Raw genomic sequence first — 18251 nt, 5'->3', positions numbered from 1 at the left:
ACATCAACATTGAGGACAAAATGTTCCCTTGGTGCCTGCGTGTGTGTGTGTGTGTGTATACACACACACAGAAAATATAATTATTTCTGTATATATATATATATATATATATATATATATAAAAAAAATTATTTATTTGAAATGTTATATTATTTTTAAAAGGATTTTTTAAATTTAATATTATAAATAAAAACAATTACAATTAAAAAGTTATATTATTTATTAAAATAATTTTTATGTTTGAAGTGTTTTGCACTTCAGCAAAAAAGAAATGGAATGTCTGTCAACTGAATGTGCAACATGCACTTTAAGATTGTAATAGTAGCAAATTAGTTTTTCATTTCTTACTTCAGGCACCTCATGTGGCACCAATATTGGCAACCTGTTGGTAGAATGTATTAGTGTAGAGGAAGAAAGCACAACTAAAGTGACACAAGGAGTGTGTCTGTATTTGTTGTAATAGCAGGTGGGTGCTTCATTCATCAGTCTTTCCTCTCCTATCCTCTCTTCCTGTCTGTGCCATCTGTCGCTGTGGCCAGACTGGGCGCAACATGGCCTCTTCCTGTCTGACGCCATCCTATGACGCAGCTAAGCTGCAGTGGACACACTGCGTATTTCGGCAGAACCTAAATTTCTTTAAAGTATCTCATACAGAAACAAAGGACATTGTATTTTCTGTACTAATTTTGAGTCTGATTTGTTCATCGTAGTCACTAGCTTTCCTTCACACACACACACACACACACTCACACTATAGCTGATTCTGTGGCATTGAAGCGGATAGTGTCTGATGATTAACGCCCGAGGGTTCGGCTCGGCTCGGCTCTCTTGCCGTCTGCTTCTGTGAGAGCATTCTGCTTCAGTCCACGTCCTGCAGTGCAGTAGCATCAAATTCAGGAAGACACAAAGAAAGATTCCATACCTGACAGCTCGTCGTGTCTCCTAAAGGAGGTTTTATCCTCTTCCACTGAGGCGAGAGCGAAAGTGAGAGTGCTTAGAGACTCTCAAAGGAGTCCTCAACCACAAAAACTGCCTTATTTGATGAGAGCGAATGAAGAGATGAATTCTTAGGGTCTGGCTCTGAGGTTTTACATGCAAATCTAGTGAACTACCTACCTAGGCAGCATTATTGGACATACTGTAGTTGCATAGGTATGTTACTTGGATATGATGGCTAAATGATGTCTAGGGAGCTCAAAATCTACACCTTTTGTGTTTATTTATTTATTCAAGCATTATGCCAAAGTAGCTGAACCGCTGTGAGAGAGGGGAAATGAGAGAAAGAGGTGAGCCGTGGTCAGATATGAAATGCATGAGAGTGCATGATGAGGATGTTGGGTGGGGCTGATGGATGGAGAAGAAAATGGGATGAAAAACTGTAGTGAGAGAGAGAGAGAGAGAGAGAGAGAAAGAAAGCTTGACATCAGAGTCCAGACCCCACCCAACCACAGCAGTGCACGCGCACACACACACACACACACACACGGTAGATTTACTGAATGGTAAATACGGGAAGTGTACTAAAGTTTTTTTTTCCACAACGCTCTGATCTCACTTGTCTGATAAGCATCACAAGCGAGTGAATAATGCTCTTTATGTATAAAAAAAAATGTATATTGAAAAGAAAATAATACTTTCTCTCAACAAGGAGAGTAAAGACATTTACTGTATAATGTTACAAAATATTTCTATTTCAAATAAATTCTGTTCTTTTGAACTTTCAATTCATCAAATACATTTTTCCACAAAAATAATCAGCAGCTCAACTGTTTTCAACTCTGATAATAAGAAGAAATTAATCTTGATCGCCAAATCATCATATTAGAATGATTTCTGAAGGGTCATGTGACACTGAAGACTGGAGTAATGATGCTGAATTTTCAGCTTTGACATCACAGGAATAAATTGCATTTTAAATTGATTAAAATAGAAAACAGTTATTTTAGACCGTAATAATACTGCACAATATTACTGTTTTATTGTATTTTGATCAATTAAATGCAGCCTTGGTAATTAATTATTTAATTAATTTTAGCCTTGAATCAATCAATATGGCTTACTGAACCCAGGTCTGCGTCAAAAACACAATATCAGTGCTCAAAAAGCAATGGCTTTTTGCTTTTTATCCATTTCCTGTAAATCTACCCAGTCAAATCAAATCAAATTGCGAGTCCTTTGAATAATTCTGCTGACTTCAATCAGCTTGTTCAGTCATCAATCTATCATTCATGAGTCATAATTCCTGTCGCTCATCTGCATCATCAGTTTACAGTCTATGTCCTTGCCTGCACACAACAACCAGATTAAAGAAAAAAAGTAAAACAAAAATGAACATCTCCAGGCATCTGAATGTCTAGTTATAGTCATCATTTTTATGTCGGTTTCATTCTTGCCATGTTTGAGTTGTGAAATCTGATTTTCATATTGCGCTTTTGTTGTTTTGAACAGGCAAACCTACATACTGCACTATAATAGTATGATTGCTTTTCTCTGTCATGGCAGAGTTCCGTTTGAACCAAATCTTGCTAAGCAAACTAGTGTGCAGTCGAAATTGTAATGGTGTCCTTTCACACCAGGTGTTAGACATGTTCAATCTCTCCCTCTCTCTTTCGGTTTCCAAATCTGGAGGTGTCGTCTGTTCAGGAACACTGATAGCTAAGTGTTAATAAGCTGAACTGCATGTTTGTGCCTCTGACATGCAAATGAGTCTATACGTCGAATAGGCTCATTTGATTAGTCGCTTGAGCGTATCTTGCAAGCGCAAAGAATGTGTAATTCATCTCTGTCTCACTCTCCAGGCAGTGACTCTGTGGAGGGCGAGTGTGTGTTCGAGGGGGATTACGCTGTCCCTCCTCTCCCAGTGACCGAGGGCATGCAGCACATTCGGATCATGGAGGGCGTGTCGCGCTCTCTCCCCTCCTCTCCTCTGCTGTCCCACCAGGCCCTCAACATGCGTCTACAGCCGCTCAAGAGACTGCCAGGTAACATTGCATGTGTTGTGCAGTCTTGTATGTGTTGCAGTTGTATTTGTATGGCTTTGTATACTGTATGTGTGTCAGCAAGCACCACCTCCTGTTTCCCATCTCAAACACTCCAGCTGAATGCCAGAACTCCCACTGAGGGCACAAATGCCTTCACCTTACACACCGGAGAGAGTGTGAACGAGTTTGTGCGTGTGTTTGACTATGTAATGAACGTAGCAATGTGTAATTTTTAGGGTTGTGAATTTGCATGTTCACATGTTCATTTAGTGTGATTTAATTGATGAAAAGGAAAAATTACTGCATAATTACATTTACATTTAGTCATTTAGCAGACGCTTTTATCCAAAGCGACTTACAAATGAGAGCAATAGAAGCAACTACAACAGTCAGAGGCTACAGTATGCAAGTGCTGTTACAAGTCTCAGTTAATCTAACACAGAACACACAGGATTCTATTTAAAAGTTTAAAAATACAGTAAATAGTGTGAAATTGAATTATATTTTTTAAATAACCTTTCTATTTTTATATATTTTAAAATGTAATTTTATTCCTGTGACGTCAAAGCTGCATTTTCAGCATCATTACTCCAGTCTTCAGTGTCACATGATCCTTCAGAAATCATTCCTATATCATGATTTGATGCTCAAGAAAGATGTATTATTATTATTATTATTATTATTATTATTATTATTATTATTATTATTATTATTATTATTATTATTATTATTATTATCACTGTTGAAAACAGCTGTGCTGATATGAATATTTTTGTGGAAGCAGCAATGATACATTTTTTTCCAGATTCTCTGAACATAAAGTTAAATAGTGCAGTATTTTTTGTAACATTATACATTTCTTTACTGTCACTTTTGATAAATTGTAATGCCTCCTTTCTTGCTTTTTATCTTTCTCTAATTTTAGTCATCCCAATTTGGGAACGGTAGTGTATACATTTTATATTTCTTTAAGAACCATAGTTCAGCAGTTGGAATGCTTTTGCTCTCTTGATTCTTTATGATTCCTAATCATAGACACTGCACTTCTGTTAACGGCCACAAGGGTGCACTCATTTTATTATTTTCCTCCTTGAGGTGCCTTTTTTTCCTCTGTGGAGAAGTACTTCAGCTGAAGGACTGTTAGTGCCCCGTTAATGTTTCAGAAATGCTAATCGCATCCTCGGAGTGTCATGTTGTTTTCAGCAAATGCTGATGGCAGCTCAGCAACACTACATTCAAACAATCAGACTGGAAGCTGGAAGCAGTAGCAGTTTTGTGTTTTCTCTATAATGAATAAAGGCTGGTAGAAATATTATACGAGGTTAAATATAAATAAAGGCAGCTATATATGTATTTATATACAAATATATTTAATTTGTACTTTTTATATTTCATTTTTACATATAAAATATAAAGCACTTCTGTTTTTTTATATCTTATTTAATACATTATCTGTATATAAAGCACTTCTGTTTTTTTATATCTTATTTTATACATTATCTGTATATAGCTCCTTATCTCTCTCTCTCTCTCTCTTTATTGTTTCCTGTCCTCCTGCTTCCTGCTCTATTGTAAAGTGGTGAAAGATCAGAAGTAGGAATTACCGTACTCTGTGAACTGAGTTCAAATTCTTGTATGTATCCTCTCTTTAACCTCCCCGGCTGTTCCATCTCCCCCCATGAGCTTGGACAACCGACAGTGGCTTTTCCATCCATGCATTGTTTTTCCTTCTTTTATCATTTCCGAGTTGTTCCACCGAACGCGTCCAGCTAGCCCGCGGAAGCTCTGTCCAAACACAATGACTTGTTTTCAGCCACACACTCCTGGAAGCAGGACAGCACGGAAAGTGTGATTTCCTTCTCTTTCCGTGTCCTGTATTGTTCATCCAGCCCTCTTTTACACCGAACATTTGGTTCACTGTTCATTTTCCTCCCACAATAATCTTCATGTAATATTTGATTTAAGCCAAAAAACACTGGATGGGTTTCACCTGCCTACTGGATAAAACCACATTTTAAACAATGTACTGAATACTCTTTTATTTGTAGTTACAATAATGGGGAACCAGAGCTTTCAAGATTCAAAAAGAATGCAAAAGCATCATAAAGTTGTTTGTGCTATATTCCTATATTTCCATAGTGGGCAAATAAAGACAGAATTTCCTTTTTTTTTTTTTTTATAAACATGCTAAGGAAAGCTAGGATGTATATCGACATTTGATTCTTGTCAATTCAAGATTGACTAAAATTTCAGTCTTTTCTTCACACAAAACTATTTTAAAATATACTGTAGTGTGTGCACTTTAATGACACTCATGTTGTTCATTATATTGAAAAAAGTGACCTGGATATTCTTCTATAATCCATATAGCATACAAGTTTGGAAGGACATGAGGTTGAGTAAATGTCCCTTCAAGGCAGAGAGATAAAACTGAAGTTGTGTCCATTCGATTTGTGCTGGCTATTAGAGGTTTGCTCTTATTTCATTGAGAATACTGATGAGTCTGTGTGTTTGCACAGCCATTCTGATCTTACATATGTTTTCATTATTCACGCTCTCAAGTCTTCTTTTTTCCCCCACAAAGTACCCCACGCTTGTGCTGTACAGTTTAATGGGCTTAAGATAAAATCTAGTGTCTTTGTCTTGAATGACTTAAGCTGCAATTACTGATGGTCATGGAGCTGGAGGGAGACTCGGCTCACATGATCTCATGGCAGTCCAGATGGATAGTCTTGGTAACCCACATTGGAGTTATTCTCCAGTTGAAACATTTTAGGGTTTTTTCGTTCAGAATGAGTTCCTGGAACTGGAGGCTACATTTCCACCCTAATGATGGCAATCACTGCCGAGCAACTGCTTCCGTTCCAATGACTGAGCAATGACCTTTGACCTCTCCAGCCATATTAACCAGTGCAATTACAGTAATCACCAGCATTTTGGCTTTTTAATTGCGTACAGGTAAACATGCACACACATGCTCTTCAAAAGCCTCACTTAATGCATAAGGGACGTGACCTTTGCCCTGTCTTTAATATGTGTTGGTCCAATAAGTTAATGCATTTTTCTTTGTTAGTTCCAGCATAACCATACAGAGCCCCCTAAAGGGACATGGTGATGGAAAGAAATATGAGATGGGAGGAAAAATATATTTTTCTATGCTTTTGTGAGAAACTTTACGTTCACTCTCAAAACTTCTGGGTTCCCCCGAGAAACTTTGCAAGAGAACGCAAAGTTTCTCTGGGAACGCAAAACATTTGCGAGAGAATGCAAAAGCATTGTCGTATTTTTTTTCCCCCTTCACCATGTGCCGCTAGGGAATCTGTATAACAGTTCCTGCATGGTGTGATTCTTGTCTTCCTATTTCCTTTTAAGTGAGAGAACTGTGTTCACGTCCAGCAGATGGATGGATGGAGGGTTTGATGAAGTAAATGGATGAAAAATGAGTGCATGGAAGGATGAATTAGGGGAAAAATGGATGAATGGATGTGTAAGTGAATGAATGGGTGGACTGAGGGGATGAACGAATGATTGAGTCAGTCGATAGATTGTTGGATGAATAGACGAATGAGTGAGCAAATAGATTGATGGATAAGTGCGTGAATGCCAGTAAAATTTAAAATGATCAAAGTGCCAGTAAAGACTTTTATAATATTTGCAACTTTCTATTCATAACTTAATATAAAAAAAGGCTTTAGTGTTTTCAACACTGACAATAATAATAAGATTCTTGATCACCATAGCAGCATATTAAGCTGCATATTAAACTTTCCCCAGGAACTAGGGACTTTGGGGTTGTACTCGGTGTGTTTCGACTGCAGGGACCAGGGTCTAAATGAAATTCCGGGTAAAAATTTCCCCCTCAGAACGTCCCTGCTCGCAAGGTAGTACTTTTTCAAAGTTCAGGAACTTTTGGGGGTGGTACTTGGGCACTGAACATGCTGATTGGTTGAGTTCAAGCAGCATTTTGACTGGTTTTATTTCAACCACTATTTGAAAAAGTCTGTTGCGGTGCGTGCAGTAAGAGTTGTTTGCTATTCGAATCAATAACGGAGTGTAAAAAATACGACCAATGGGCCGACGATGAGGTTCAGGCTTTATTAAGCTTAAATGCGGAGGATGAAATCCAGCGGGAACTGGTCTTGCCTAATCACCGTACTAATTTGCCTAACGGTACTTTAGACCGAGATGGAAATGCAGACAGCAACAGGTCTGGGGGGAAAAAAGTTCCTGAGACAAATTGTTCTGGGTAATTTCGGTGGAAACGCAGCTTTGGTGATTTCTAAAGGATCATGTGACACTGAAGACTAGTAATGATGCAGAAAATGTATAGTAATAAATCAAATTTTAACACATTAAAATAGAAAACCGTTATTTTAAATTGTAATCATATTTTACAATATTATTGTTTTTACTGTATTTTGATCAAATAACTGTAGCCTTGGTGAACATGATCATGGATGGATACATTAATGGATGGATGGATGGATGGATGGATGGATAGATGGATGGATGGATTTGTGCTTCATTAAAATTGTACCTGTAACTGGGACATATGGCAGTAAGAAGGGATGGAGTGTGAAAGATAGAATATGCAGTGCGTATGCGCTGACTTTGACACTCTCATATTATTCAAATCAGCCTGTACATCTTTTAGGCTGTTCACACTGGCTGTGTGAATCTTGTGGTTACTGAGTCACTCTTAATCAATTCAGAGCAGCGCTGTATCTGTCCACGAACTGATCTCATGAGGTTCTCAAAGAATTCCCAAATTTGAGCATATTATACAAAACGAGGAGAAGGTAGCATCTATATGGATCTCGTATGGTGTGACTCCGCCTCCTTTGCGCTGTTAAGAGCACCCCCTAGTCATGACAACAGCATCTCTGAATGAATGACGTGTCTCCTTGGGCACTGTTGTCCTCGTCACTCTCACTCGTTCTTTCCCACTCTCTGCCTCTTCTTGTGGCACCTCTCCTCTGCAGGCTGAAAATAGCCTGGTGTTTAAGCGGCCTGGGGGGCCGCAGAAGTGGGATATAATTGGAAGCATGACACCTCCTCGTTTTCTATCCCAGGTGACGCTGACTTTCACATGCGCAATGATCTCTCTCTCTCTCTCACACACACACACACTGTATCTCTCCATCCTCATTCCAACCTTCTCTTTTGCTCCTCCTTCTCTCCCTTCATCCGACATCTCTCCTGTCACCTCTTCCCTCATCTTGAGCATCAGTTTCTCAAGAGCACTAGTGTAGACGCTTCAGACCAGCAGGAGTTTGCTTATACTTCAGAGAACATGATGACTTGGATTTATCTGTTTGAAAGGAAGGAAGAGGCGAGATCTGTTTTTGGATGAAAACGGTGAGCACTTTGCCAATCTTCTTGTCTGTGATTATCACTTACACTTGTTCTCTTGTTTTGTTAAGCATCACTGTTTCCATTGCTCATTCTTGAGGTTTGAGCAGACTCTAAACCCAAGTATTAAACTTTGGCGCGACAGCAATGAATGATATCTCAAATTGTGCGGCTAGTTGTGTGCTATTATTGTGATTTTTCCTTGTGATTGAGACGTGCGATTTTTACCTGGAAGATAAACCATTGATATTCCATTGACTAACCTGAGTCAATATCATTGAGTAGGGATTCCAAAAACATTTTCAGACTAAAATAGTTACTTGAAAAGGCCCCCTGCGATTAATAATAGTAGAATATATGCCTTTTTCAGATAATTTACAGTCAAAAAAATAGATGCTGATGAATTCTTGACTGCATTTTCCTCATTGAAACAGTCCACATGTCGGCTTTAGTCGGGCTCACATCTGTGACCGATCGACTACATCAGCATGTTGAATTGGCGCCGGGCCGTCATTGAGGGAGATCACTCTGATTGGCTGATCAGTTTAGCGAGTCAGTGCACGAGAATAAAAGCGAAAGTGAGCAAATTAGACCAGCCTTCTGTCTGTTCCATCTAGATTAATTTTACGTCATCTTACCGGAGCATTCTAATGTGTGAATTTTCAGAACTACATGAGCCGTCCTAGTTTCTGAATGGTTTCGATTTTTAAATGACAAATATATACATGATGATATAGACAGTTATTTCCTTGCATGTAGGCGCAGAACACGTGTGCTAGTTTGTGGTGTGTTCAAGCGCAGCAACATGTGCGATGCAACAACATGTGCGATGCAACAACACCGTTAGCTTTCGTTGCCGCTAGTTTTTTTATGTCGGCTAGGTGTGTCACCACCTTTAGTACTTTAGGACATCAGGAGTCCATATAGAGGTGTGTATTTATGTGGTGCATGAATTTCATTCATTAATGGTGATTTTCATTTACTGTGTTTTCATATTGTTTTCTGGATCAAGAAATAAGTCTTTTATTTTTATTTTTTTGCACAAAAAGCCACTTGACAAATGAAATGTCAATATATGTATGATTTTGTCCTGCGGAAACACATTGTGCTTAAAACCTCCACATAGGAACGAACTAATCATGGCAACTGTGGTGGACACAGTCTAAGATGCTTCGGTCTCCAGGGCAACGCTTTACATAATTTACCCGCATCATCTGAGGGTGCCTGTTGTCGGCTGCCTTTCACTCCCTTGTGCCACCTTATCACCAGGGACATAAATGAGCCGTCACTCCTCATTAAAATGGAATCACAGCATACAAGTCGTGACGGATGAGTTCTGACGGGGGTTGGGAGTGTTGACCGACCAGCTGTTGTGTTTTGTATCAGAACCAAAACAAGAAGCTTCTCTCTCAAACACTTAAGCAAGTTTGAGAGAGACGTTTGAATGTACTGTTAAAATGCATGGCGTCCAGGTGCGAGTATCCACCTCTTGCTAGTTTTCTGATGGAGTGACTGCCTATATAATTATCACTGCTGTGGCATGGCTTGTTTCTTTGATTTAAGAAAAAAATAATTTACAAGTTCTTTATGCTGAACATTGTTTATGATTGTTTTTCTGCTCTTGATGATTGCGTTAGATTGTGTGAACTTCCTCAGGTGATGTTTCTTGGATATACATTTCCTCGTGCTGTTAATATCGCAAGAAAAATGTGTGGTTTTGACAGGTTTTCGGCAGAAGAAGGGTGCAAATTGCCGCAAAATTCAGCCCAAGGGAAACTGTCATTCAGAGTTTAGTTCTCACAGCTCTAAAATAACAATCTGTCCCTGCTATCCTACCCAAGATGCTTCTGTTAAGTTTCTTCAGCTCATTTTTTTCTACTCTGTTTGAGACATATGTAACAAAGACTTGTTTTACCTCCCTTTACAATTAAAACATTTTAATTTTGGAAATAATTTATTCTTTCACTTTTTTTGTCACAACCATGTCACCTCCATCAACACTCTTTTTGTTGTTTTTATTTTTAAATTCATAAATTGTTAGCAACATTTGAAATGCCAATAAGCTAATATTTTTAATACATTAATGATTAAATAAATCAGTTGTCAGATTTTACTTGACTGACGACGTTTCAGTAGATGGATCTTACAAATATGTGGATTTTTAATAAAATTATTAATTAAAGTGTCAATATCTGTAATAATTATGTGACATGGCAGTACACATTTATTCAGTAAATGACTTTGTGATAAATAGCAAGGAAAACTCATTTAAAATGTAATTCAAATGTAAATGAATACCTCTGATTTGTTTTCCGCTTGTTCCTTATGCCTCAGAAAATCAGTTCAATCTTTGAAGCCACTGCCGAGCACTTCAGATCAAAACCAAGTAGGCATCAGTCAGCGGCTCGGCAGGAAATATGTGCTTTTTGAGTATATTTGCTCAAGATTGTCTGCAGAGCTCACCAGTCATGCATTGGTGTCTGTTCGACATGTACTCAACCCCCCAGAGGAGTCTAAATTCACTGCAAAAATGTCCTTTACAATTATGCAATGAACATTCCATCACCTCAGCCAATCCCAGCATAGAATCCTCTGTCTAAAGGTGTTTCCCTGTAAATGAGTGTTGGGTTTCCTGTATTAGCAGGTGTCCTGGCAGTTCTGGTGCTGGAGAAATGAGAAACCGCATGACAGCATGAGCAGGACTGGAGAAGCACTGTCATTATATTAGTAACAGATCGCGGAAGATCTGTCATCTTGAAACCTGTCCATGTGTGGGAGGCTGTCTGTTAATCGTAGGGATATCTTTAAAATACAACACTTGTCACTTTCCGGTGCTGGCATGGAATCTTTCACACCTTCGCTGACGTGGGTTATCGCTTTTTATGTGCCAAGACTTCCTCAACCTACTCGGTCTCAAATAGACAAATTAAAAATTGAAAAGAATATATGTTAGTGTATTCTCATATGAGGGTTGAAATTGGGACATTTGGCTATGTGATTATTAAACAATTGGTGTATGTGCTCTTATTGTCATGTGCATCCAACAGATGGCACTGGACAGTCGAGGAAACCCTTTATTTTATTTTATTCATTACACATCATTACTTTCTAAATGTACCTACTACTGTCTGTCTGAAGCATTCTGATCTTGTATTTTTCCTTCCTAAAAAGGAATATTTTGAAATGTTCACATAACTCACTACTCACACTGGAGTGAGGGACACTATGAAAATATGTGGCTTTTTAATCTTTGCATAAAATTCCTTCACAAAGTGCACAAAGATGGTGGATATCTCAATTTTGTTTTATTATTTGATCTAATTGTCATCTAGTTATTATGTAGTAACTGTTTTTGAAATAGTATTTTAAGGTATATTCAATGTTATTTATGACATACTAGTGGAATGATTCACATAAAAATACTATTGTTTCTATGAAACAAGTCAAGATGGGGTGCAATGCAGGGCCATAACAACCATAGACATTGAGGGGGACAAGTCCCCCAGAATAATTATAAATGGCCAAATACTCAGTTGGGACAAAAAACATGTTAGACAAATATGTAACAGTGGCTTATGTGACTGACTGAATCCAAAAATTTGACACAACCAAGAGTCGTTTTTCTTCATCTTTAATGCTCAAATATAGAGATCTCGCATTCAATGGAAGTTGGATGACTATATCTTTGTGTCTTTCCTGGTTTTCAATTGTTGTTTCTTGGGTTATTTACACTCAGGCGTTACCCAAGTAGCTCCCCACTGTCCAGACTCACTCTTGATTTGGCAAGATAGTTCCACAGAAGATGCCAGAATCCGGAGCATCACGGTTCCCATAACGTGTGTGTTTTTATATATATATTTATTTATTTATTTATTTGAGGACGTGGGAAGTCTGCCTTTCTCTATGTACCACATGTCGTCTTTTCAGTGTTCTCTCAGGGTTTCTGTCACAGGAAGTCAGTAGGAAGTGTTGTAGTTGTGTCATGTAGGTTAAGGAGTCAGTACTGTTTGAATAGTTGAGCTCGTCACACAGTGTTGTGAGCACTCTGTCTGTTAGCTCCTCACTCTGTTTAATTCTTGGAAAAAAAGAGCAGTAGCTTTTGTCAATTGTCTTTTACATTTGTTTTGTCTCTCTTTTTTTCTCCTTAATGTGCTATTCTTTAAAGCGATTCAAAATCAAGGCTATGAGACGTGGCGGAGTATGAAACCTCATTTTAACCACATCAACACATCTGCACTTAAAACACACTGCATTGTTTTGATGTTGTGTTCTCTGGTGCGTCTGCATAGCAGCTGTAGTTTTTCCCCACAACATCATCCCCTGAATGTAAATTTGTACAAGCTCTATTTCTCAACAGACTGGCTGACCCAGACCCCTTTCCTTTTTTATGCAATTGGTAGCCGTACGAAAAAGATTTGTGTTCACTAAACAACATCTAAACAAGAGGGTGTATGGATGAGGCGTCTATAGAGGTTCATATTTTATTATTTATTTTATATATATATATATATATATATATATTATGCATATAAAAAAAATAAAAAAAAGATATATATATGTATATGCGTATAAAAAAATATATATAATTATAATTTTATTTCTTTACTTCTTCATTACTTCCTAGGAAAATTCTTGATAAATTATTATAAATATATTTAATTATTTAATATATAAATGTATATATATATATATATTTTTTCAAATCTACATTTTTCAAGATTAGACACACAACTTGTCTGGAGAAGAAATAAATAAATAAATAAAATCTTGTTTTAGAGTCAGTTGTGGTCATAGATCAGTTTATCTGGTTGGGGTGGAGGCCACCTAAGACAGAAATGATGGATTGAACGTCTTGGGATTATAGTGAAACGTGACCTGCTTGGACCAAAACTCTCTCTCCTCCAATAGAATACATCTCTCGGGGCCGTAAGGGTCAGAGAGGAGCGACCCCTGGCCCCTTTAGTTTAAGCGTCCCCGTGCCCGTGCCCGTGACCAACAACAGCGTAATCCGACCCCCAGCCTTGCACACTTCGTTAAGCACTACCATCTGTTTTTCTGCTTCGCTCCTGCCTGTCACTTTTTCTCCTCTCTGTTTGTTTTGGGGTCGTCCTGACCGTCTCTTATCTCTGGCTCTGAAGATGTTAATGACGTTACAGTCTGCACATGTACTCTAGTGAAATGGGGGACCTTTCCTTTATAAACCAGAAGCTGGGTTTCCTCAAAGTCACTCCTGGCTTGGCTGGGATTCTTGACCTGGATATGCTCTGGACCGGTAAGTCTAAGTCTAGGTTCTCTTTTTGTGCAGGCCTTGCGTGTGTGCATACAACACATGCCCTTCCAACATTTTTAACTGCGCTGAGCAGGGAACACAGAGCGATGGGTTTCGTGGTTTCTTGCTGCTCTCGCTCGCTCGCTCCCTCCTTTTGTGGTGTTTGGACTTTTCAGACTCCTCATGGTTCCTGTTAAAGCTTGAGCCAGCGGTTTCTCTGAAGCTCAGCAGAGCAACCAAACCGCCGTCGAAGTCCTCTCCTCCCCATTCACTGACAGCCACAAACTGTTCTGAAGGAGAAAAGAAGCAGGGTGCTTATTTTCCGCTCAGTCCTTGCGACTGCATGGACCCTAAAACGAACAGATCGAACTCTCCCTTCTCACCGTTCTCCGGTGGAGCTGGACACCAGCTGTAAGCAGGGAAAACCGCTTGTTTGGATTATGGATTTCGCTTTGACGGTCAGGAAGGCGTGTGCCGGAACGAGGGCCAGATGCACGTGGCAGAGGAGGAAGCGGTCTCGTCCGTACGACCGCACAGGACGAACCAGCCTAGGGGCGACGCGACCGAGTCGGACCTCTTCGCTCCTGAGGCAATGGATGTCTCACTTCTGCTGTACATCTCGGGCTTGTACGTCCAGTCTGAGCCTGTCTGATCAGTCCCTGCTCCAGTCAGGATGCTGCACCAGTCCCAGAGGTGCACAAGGTATTGTTGGAGATGATAGAGATGGCCAGAGAGAGGTGTACGGAGAGGAAGTTTGGGTGGGAGACTATGAGGAAGGTGAGGATGAGAACGTGGAAGACGAACAACAAGATGGTGATGATGATGATGATGATGATGATGATGAAGATGATGAAGAGGAGGACAGTAAAGAAGAAAAAGGTGAGGTGGACATGAAGAAAAGGTTGTTGAGGGGAAGCTGACTAAGATGGTTCTAATGTCAAGAGGACGACTGGAATGCCAAACTCTGTTGTTCTCATTCCATCCGGCAATAACGCACGTCGACTCATAATCTTTGATGCATGGAAGCGCCATGCTCTCATGCAGGCTGTGTGTCAATTAGAATGATGGAGATGGACTGGAGACCCGCCTGAGGTGTAATGTGTCTCGATTAGAGGAGATTTCAGAGTAGATGAGATGTATGCATGGTTGGGGTGTGAATGGTTTGAGTTGGTGGAGAGCGAGAGTGATGATTGATGGGCCCCACTGTGGCCTTCAGATGGCTGTCATCATCAGCACCACTTACCTTGTTGTGGTCACATGGGCTTTGTTCACACTGCAGGGGAAATTCGTTTTTTCAACTTTTAGCCTTTTTTCGGTTTAGACTACAGTCGCTTTTGCTAGCACGTCCACATTGGTTGACATTGTAACAACACAAACTCGTCAGTTCGCCCAAAGACTTTATATATAGGAAGACGGTGCACTCCGATTACTAATGAATGGGAGAAAGTGCAACTTCAATATGGCTGTGCCTTCTAAATGAAAGAGCCAATCGTTGATCAGTGAAGTCATAGCGTCACTGCAGCTGCCGTTAGAAACTCCGGTTGCTATAGAAACAGGCAGTGTTCTGAGGCGTGCTTTTAGGATTGCGCATGCGCATTAACTTTGACCAGTTTTTTTGTCATGATTTGAGTGTTTATCCCAAAATTTATGAGACAGTTATTGTCATATTTCATTTCTGATTTCAAATATGAAATTTAATCTTAAGCTTGGCGAGCAGTTTTGGAGAATTTGATGTTCCCCCATTTAAAGAGATAGGAGCTGCACTTGCATGCCCGAGAGGCGTTTCAAAGATGGCCGCCGAGTGAAATGACTTGTCTTAAAGAGACTTTGGTTCACCTTTAGCAATGTTTCATTATACAGTTTTTTTATGAGGGCAGTATATAAATCTAAATATATTAAGAAATGGGAAATGGTGTTACTCTGCTAAAATTATGTTCTCGTTGTATTCTTAGTTTTCCTGGTCTTCCATTCATGTAGCTCAAACAGTAGCAACACAGAGGAATTAGATTTAATGAACTGATAAAATATGTACCTGACTGCAATGTATTCATCTTCATGTATAAGGCAAATGTTATTTTCTAGCTAAATATTTAAAGAATCCATAAGATAAATTCACTTGAGAAGCAATGAGTAGGACTTGTTTTCAGAGAATGTATTCTTTCTAAAGATATCATAATTTTTTCACTTAAGAAAGTCATATAATTTTGGAACTATATGAGGGTGAGTAAATTATGACTTTTTAAGTTTAAAAACAAGTGAGGAAAAAATACACTAGCATTAAAAATACATTCTCTGAAAACAAGTCTTATGCAGTGTTGCTTCTCAAGTAAATGTGTCTTAAGTATTTTTAGATTTTTTAATGAAAAACTCAATTAAGACTCATTAAGAATCCATTTTTGCTGTGCATGATAAATGTTTATTGCTCCTGTCACTGTGGGTACATTTTAATGGCAACGAATTACAAATAAAAAACGAGATGATGTTGAAACTGAAATGCATTAATTAAAAATTAGGTAATACTTTATTTTACTGTGTCCTATTACACGTTACATGTAATTACTGTTGTAATAACTATAAATGATGCAGAATTACATGCAACTAAAACCCTAAAACACAGCCTAATCCTAACCCTATAGCAAGTACAAGTAATTAAAGGGGTGATTAATTGAGAAATCAACTTTCCCTTGAGCTTTTGATATATAAAAGGTTATGGTAATATAAGAATATCCTGTAAGTTTCAGAGCTGAAAACTTCCTTGTTAGTCAAAGAAAAGCTTTTATTGACACCAGGCCCAGCAAACGATTGATCTCAGAATGTGCCAGGCTATGACGTTTGAGTGTAGTGAAGCACCGCTTCAACAGAAGAAGAACAACGCCTGAATCTGTAGCCCCGCCCACCGACTCGTGCCACTAACATAACACAGGCCAACATGGAGCTAAACTGGATAGAATTTCTAAACATACGGCATAAGCTTTGTTCAGATTCCAATATTATGAATGCATGGATGAACTTTATTTTTAATGAATATCCAGCTCACGTGGGGAAGACTTTGCGTTTGTTCCTTCATTTAACCATGAATTCGTTTGTAAACAAGAAACTGGATTTGCACACAAGATGAGATTACATGAATGAATGAAGCAACACACTAATGTGAGGTAATAATGTTTTTTATGTGATACCATTGCATTGTTACATATCGTTTGATATCTATTGATTATGTGTACGTGTCTAACTGAACATTAGCACGCTGTCAAAGGCTGAAGAATCCTTTATTTGTGGTTTAGTTGGTTCATTGCGATTTGGGATCAGACTCAGACATGTATGGGCTAGGGCTTGCAAAGCCCAACGTCCCGGGGCTATGTGTTTTCCAGACGGGCTACCAAAACGTAAGCTCGACCTGCTGACTGGCTATCTTAAATAGTGAAATAACATTCCTTTCTTGATGTGCGTTCACTCTCTTGACTTGATATTTGAAGGAAAAATACAATTGCGGAAGTTTTGATCATACAGTCTGCAACCTACTTGGCGTGTGTGTGTGTGTGTGATGCAAGGTTTGCGCTTATATCCACCGATCGGGGGGGCCAAGTAATACAAAAATAACATTCCAATCAATCGCGGGTGGATGAGAGAGAAATCATTGTGTTTGTTTGATAAAGATATTTTGCAAGCCCTTTCAAAACAATTCCTTGTGTACTCACAGGGGAGCTGAAGCTCATTAAATATTCAAAACTGTTATCCAATCCTAGCCGTGGGTGTTTACTTCCAAGTCTTCAGTGCGGCACGCCCATCACAACCCAGTGTTTCTTGAGAGAGCCTCCAAACCAGGGTAGAAAAAAGCCTATTACTTATTCATTATGATGTTTTTTAATGTGAAAACCACACAAACGTCATAAGTTGACCTCAGACAACAGTATTACAAAGTTTTAAAAAGCCAGTTCATGACCCCTTTAATTTATTACTCAATACTTAAATGTGTAATAACATTATAACAAGGACACCTTAAAATAAAGTGTAACCAAAAATTATTTTAATCAGATTTGACTGACTTATAAATTACTTACAGAGGTGATTTGTATCAGACTTGTGAAAAATGAATGTGTTGTATGTATTCAGAAACGGAAAACAAAGACAATGATATAGGCAAAGACAATGGTCGTTGTTAAATCTTATCATTTTACAGCTGTATAATTTTTTGGACCGTGTTCAGGTTCCAGTCTGCACGGAAAACAGTCAGTTTATGACGGTTTATTTCCATCATCAAATGTGGTTTATCACTGACCAGGTAAAAGATCTAGAAAACTTGTTTACAGAAATCTGATTGATCTCAATGCCACGGTAATACAAGATCTGGAAACCAGTGTGGGTTAGCAGTCTCAACCAGCCACTTGTATTCTGGAAAGCAGACACAAGTGTTTCCACTGATTTGACACTGCATTTTTCATGCTTAAAATGTCTTACAATGACAGACCAGATTTTTCTCTAGCCTATTTATTTAGCCAAGAGTTTGTTTGCAAGGCTCTTTGTTGTTCTTTTTTTTCCTTGTGCCTTCTATTTGTAAACCGCCAGCACAGCCGGTCCGCAGCTTGGTGCTTGGCTTGTTAGCTGTGCCGCCCTGTTCAGACAGTCACCCTGTCATCGTGCAGCCGTCT

At 38.9% G+C, this 18251-nt stretch overlaps 1 protein-coding gene across 1 annotated transcript in view; it reads left to right on the top strand.

Annotated features, from left to right (window-relative positions):
• The window catches only part of tanc2a (tetratricopeptide repeat, ankyrin repeat and coiled-coil containing 2a), a 128931-nt gene that overhangs the window by 71726 nt on the left and 38954 nt on the right, over positions 1 to 18251 (top strand). The window contains exon 3 of the mRNA XM_079826927.1: positions 2799 to 2981. Coding sequence (XP_079683053.1) covers positions 2799 to 2981 — 183 coding nt within the window. The remainder of the gene's footprint in view (positions 1 to 2798; positions 2982 to 18251) is intronic.

This window comes from Gobio gobio, assembly GCF_949357685.1.
Source record: "Gobio gobio genome assembly, chromosome: 1".
Classification (NCBI taxonomy): Eukaryota; Metazoa; Chordata; class Actinopteri; order Cypriniformes; family Gobionidae; genus Gobio; species Gobio gobio.
Note: the sequence above shows the minus strand (reverse complement) of the source record. Positions and strands in the feature narration are given on the sequence as shown.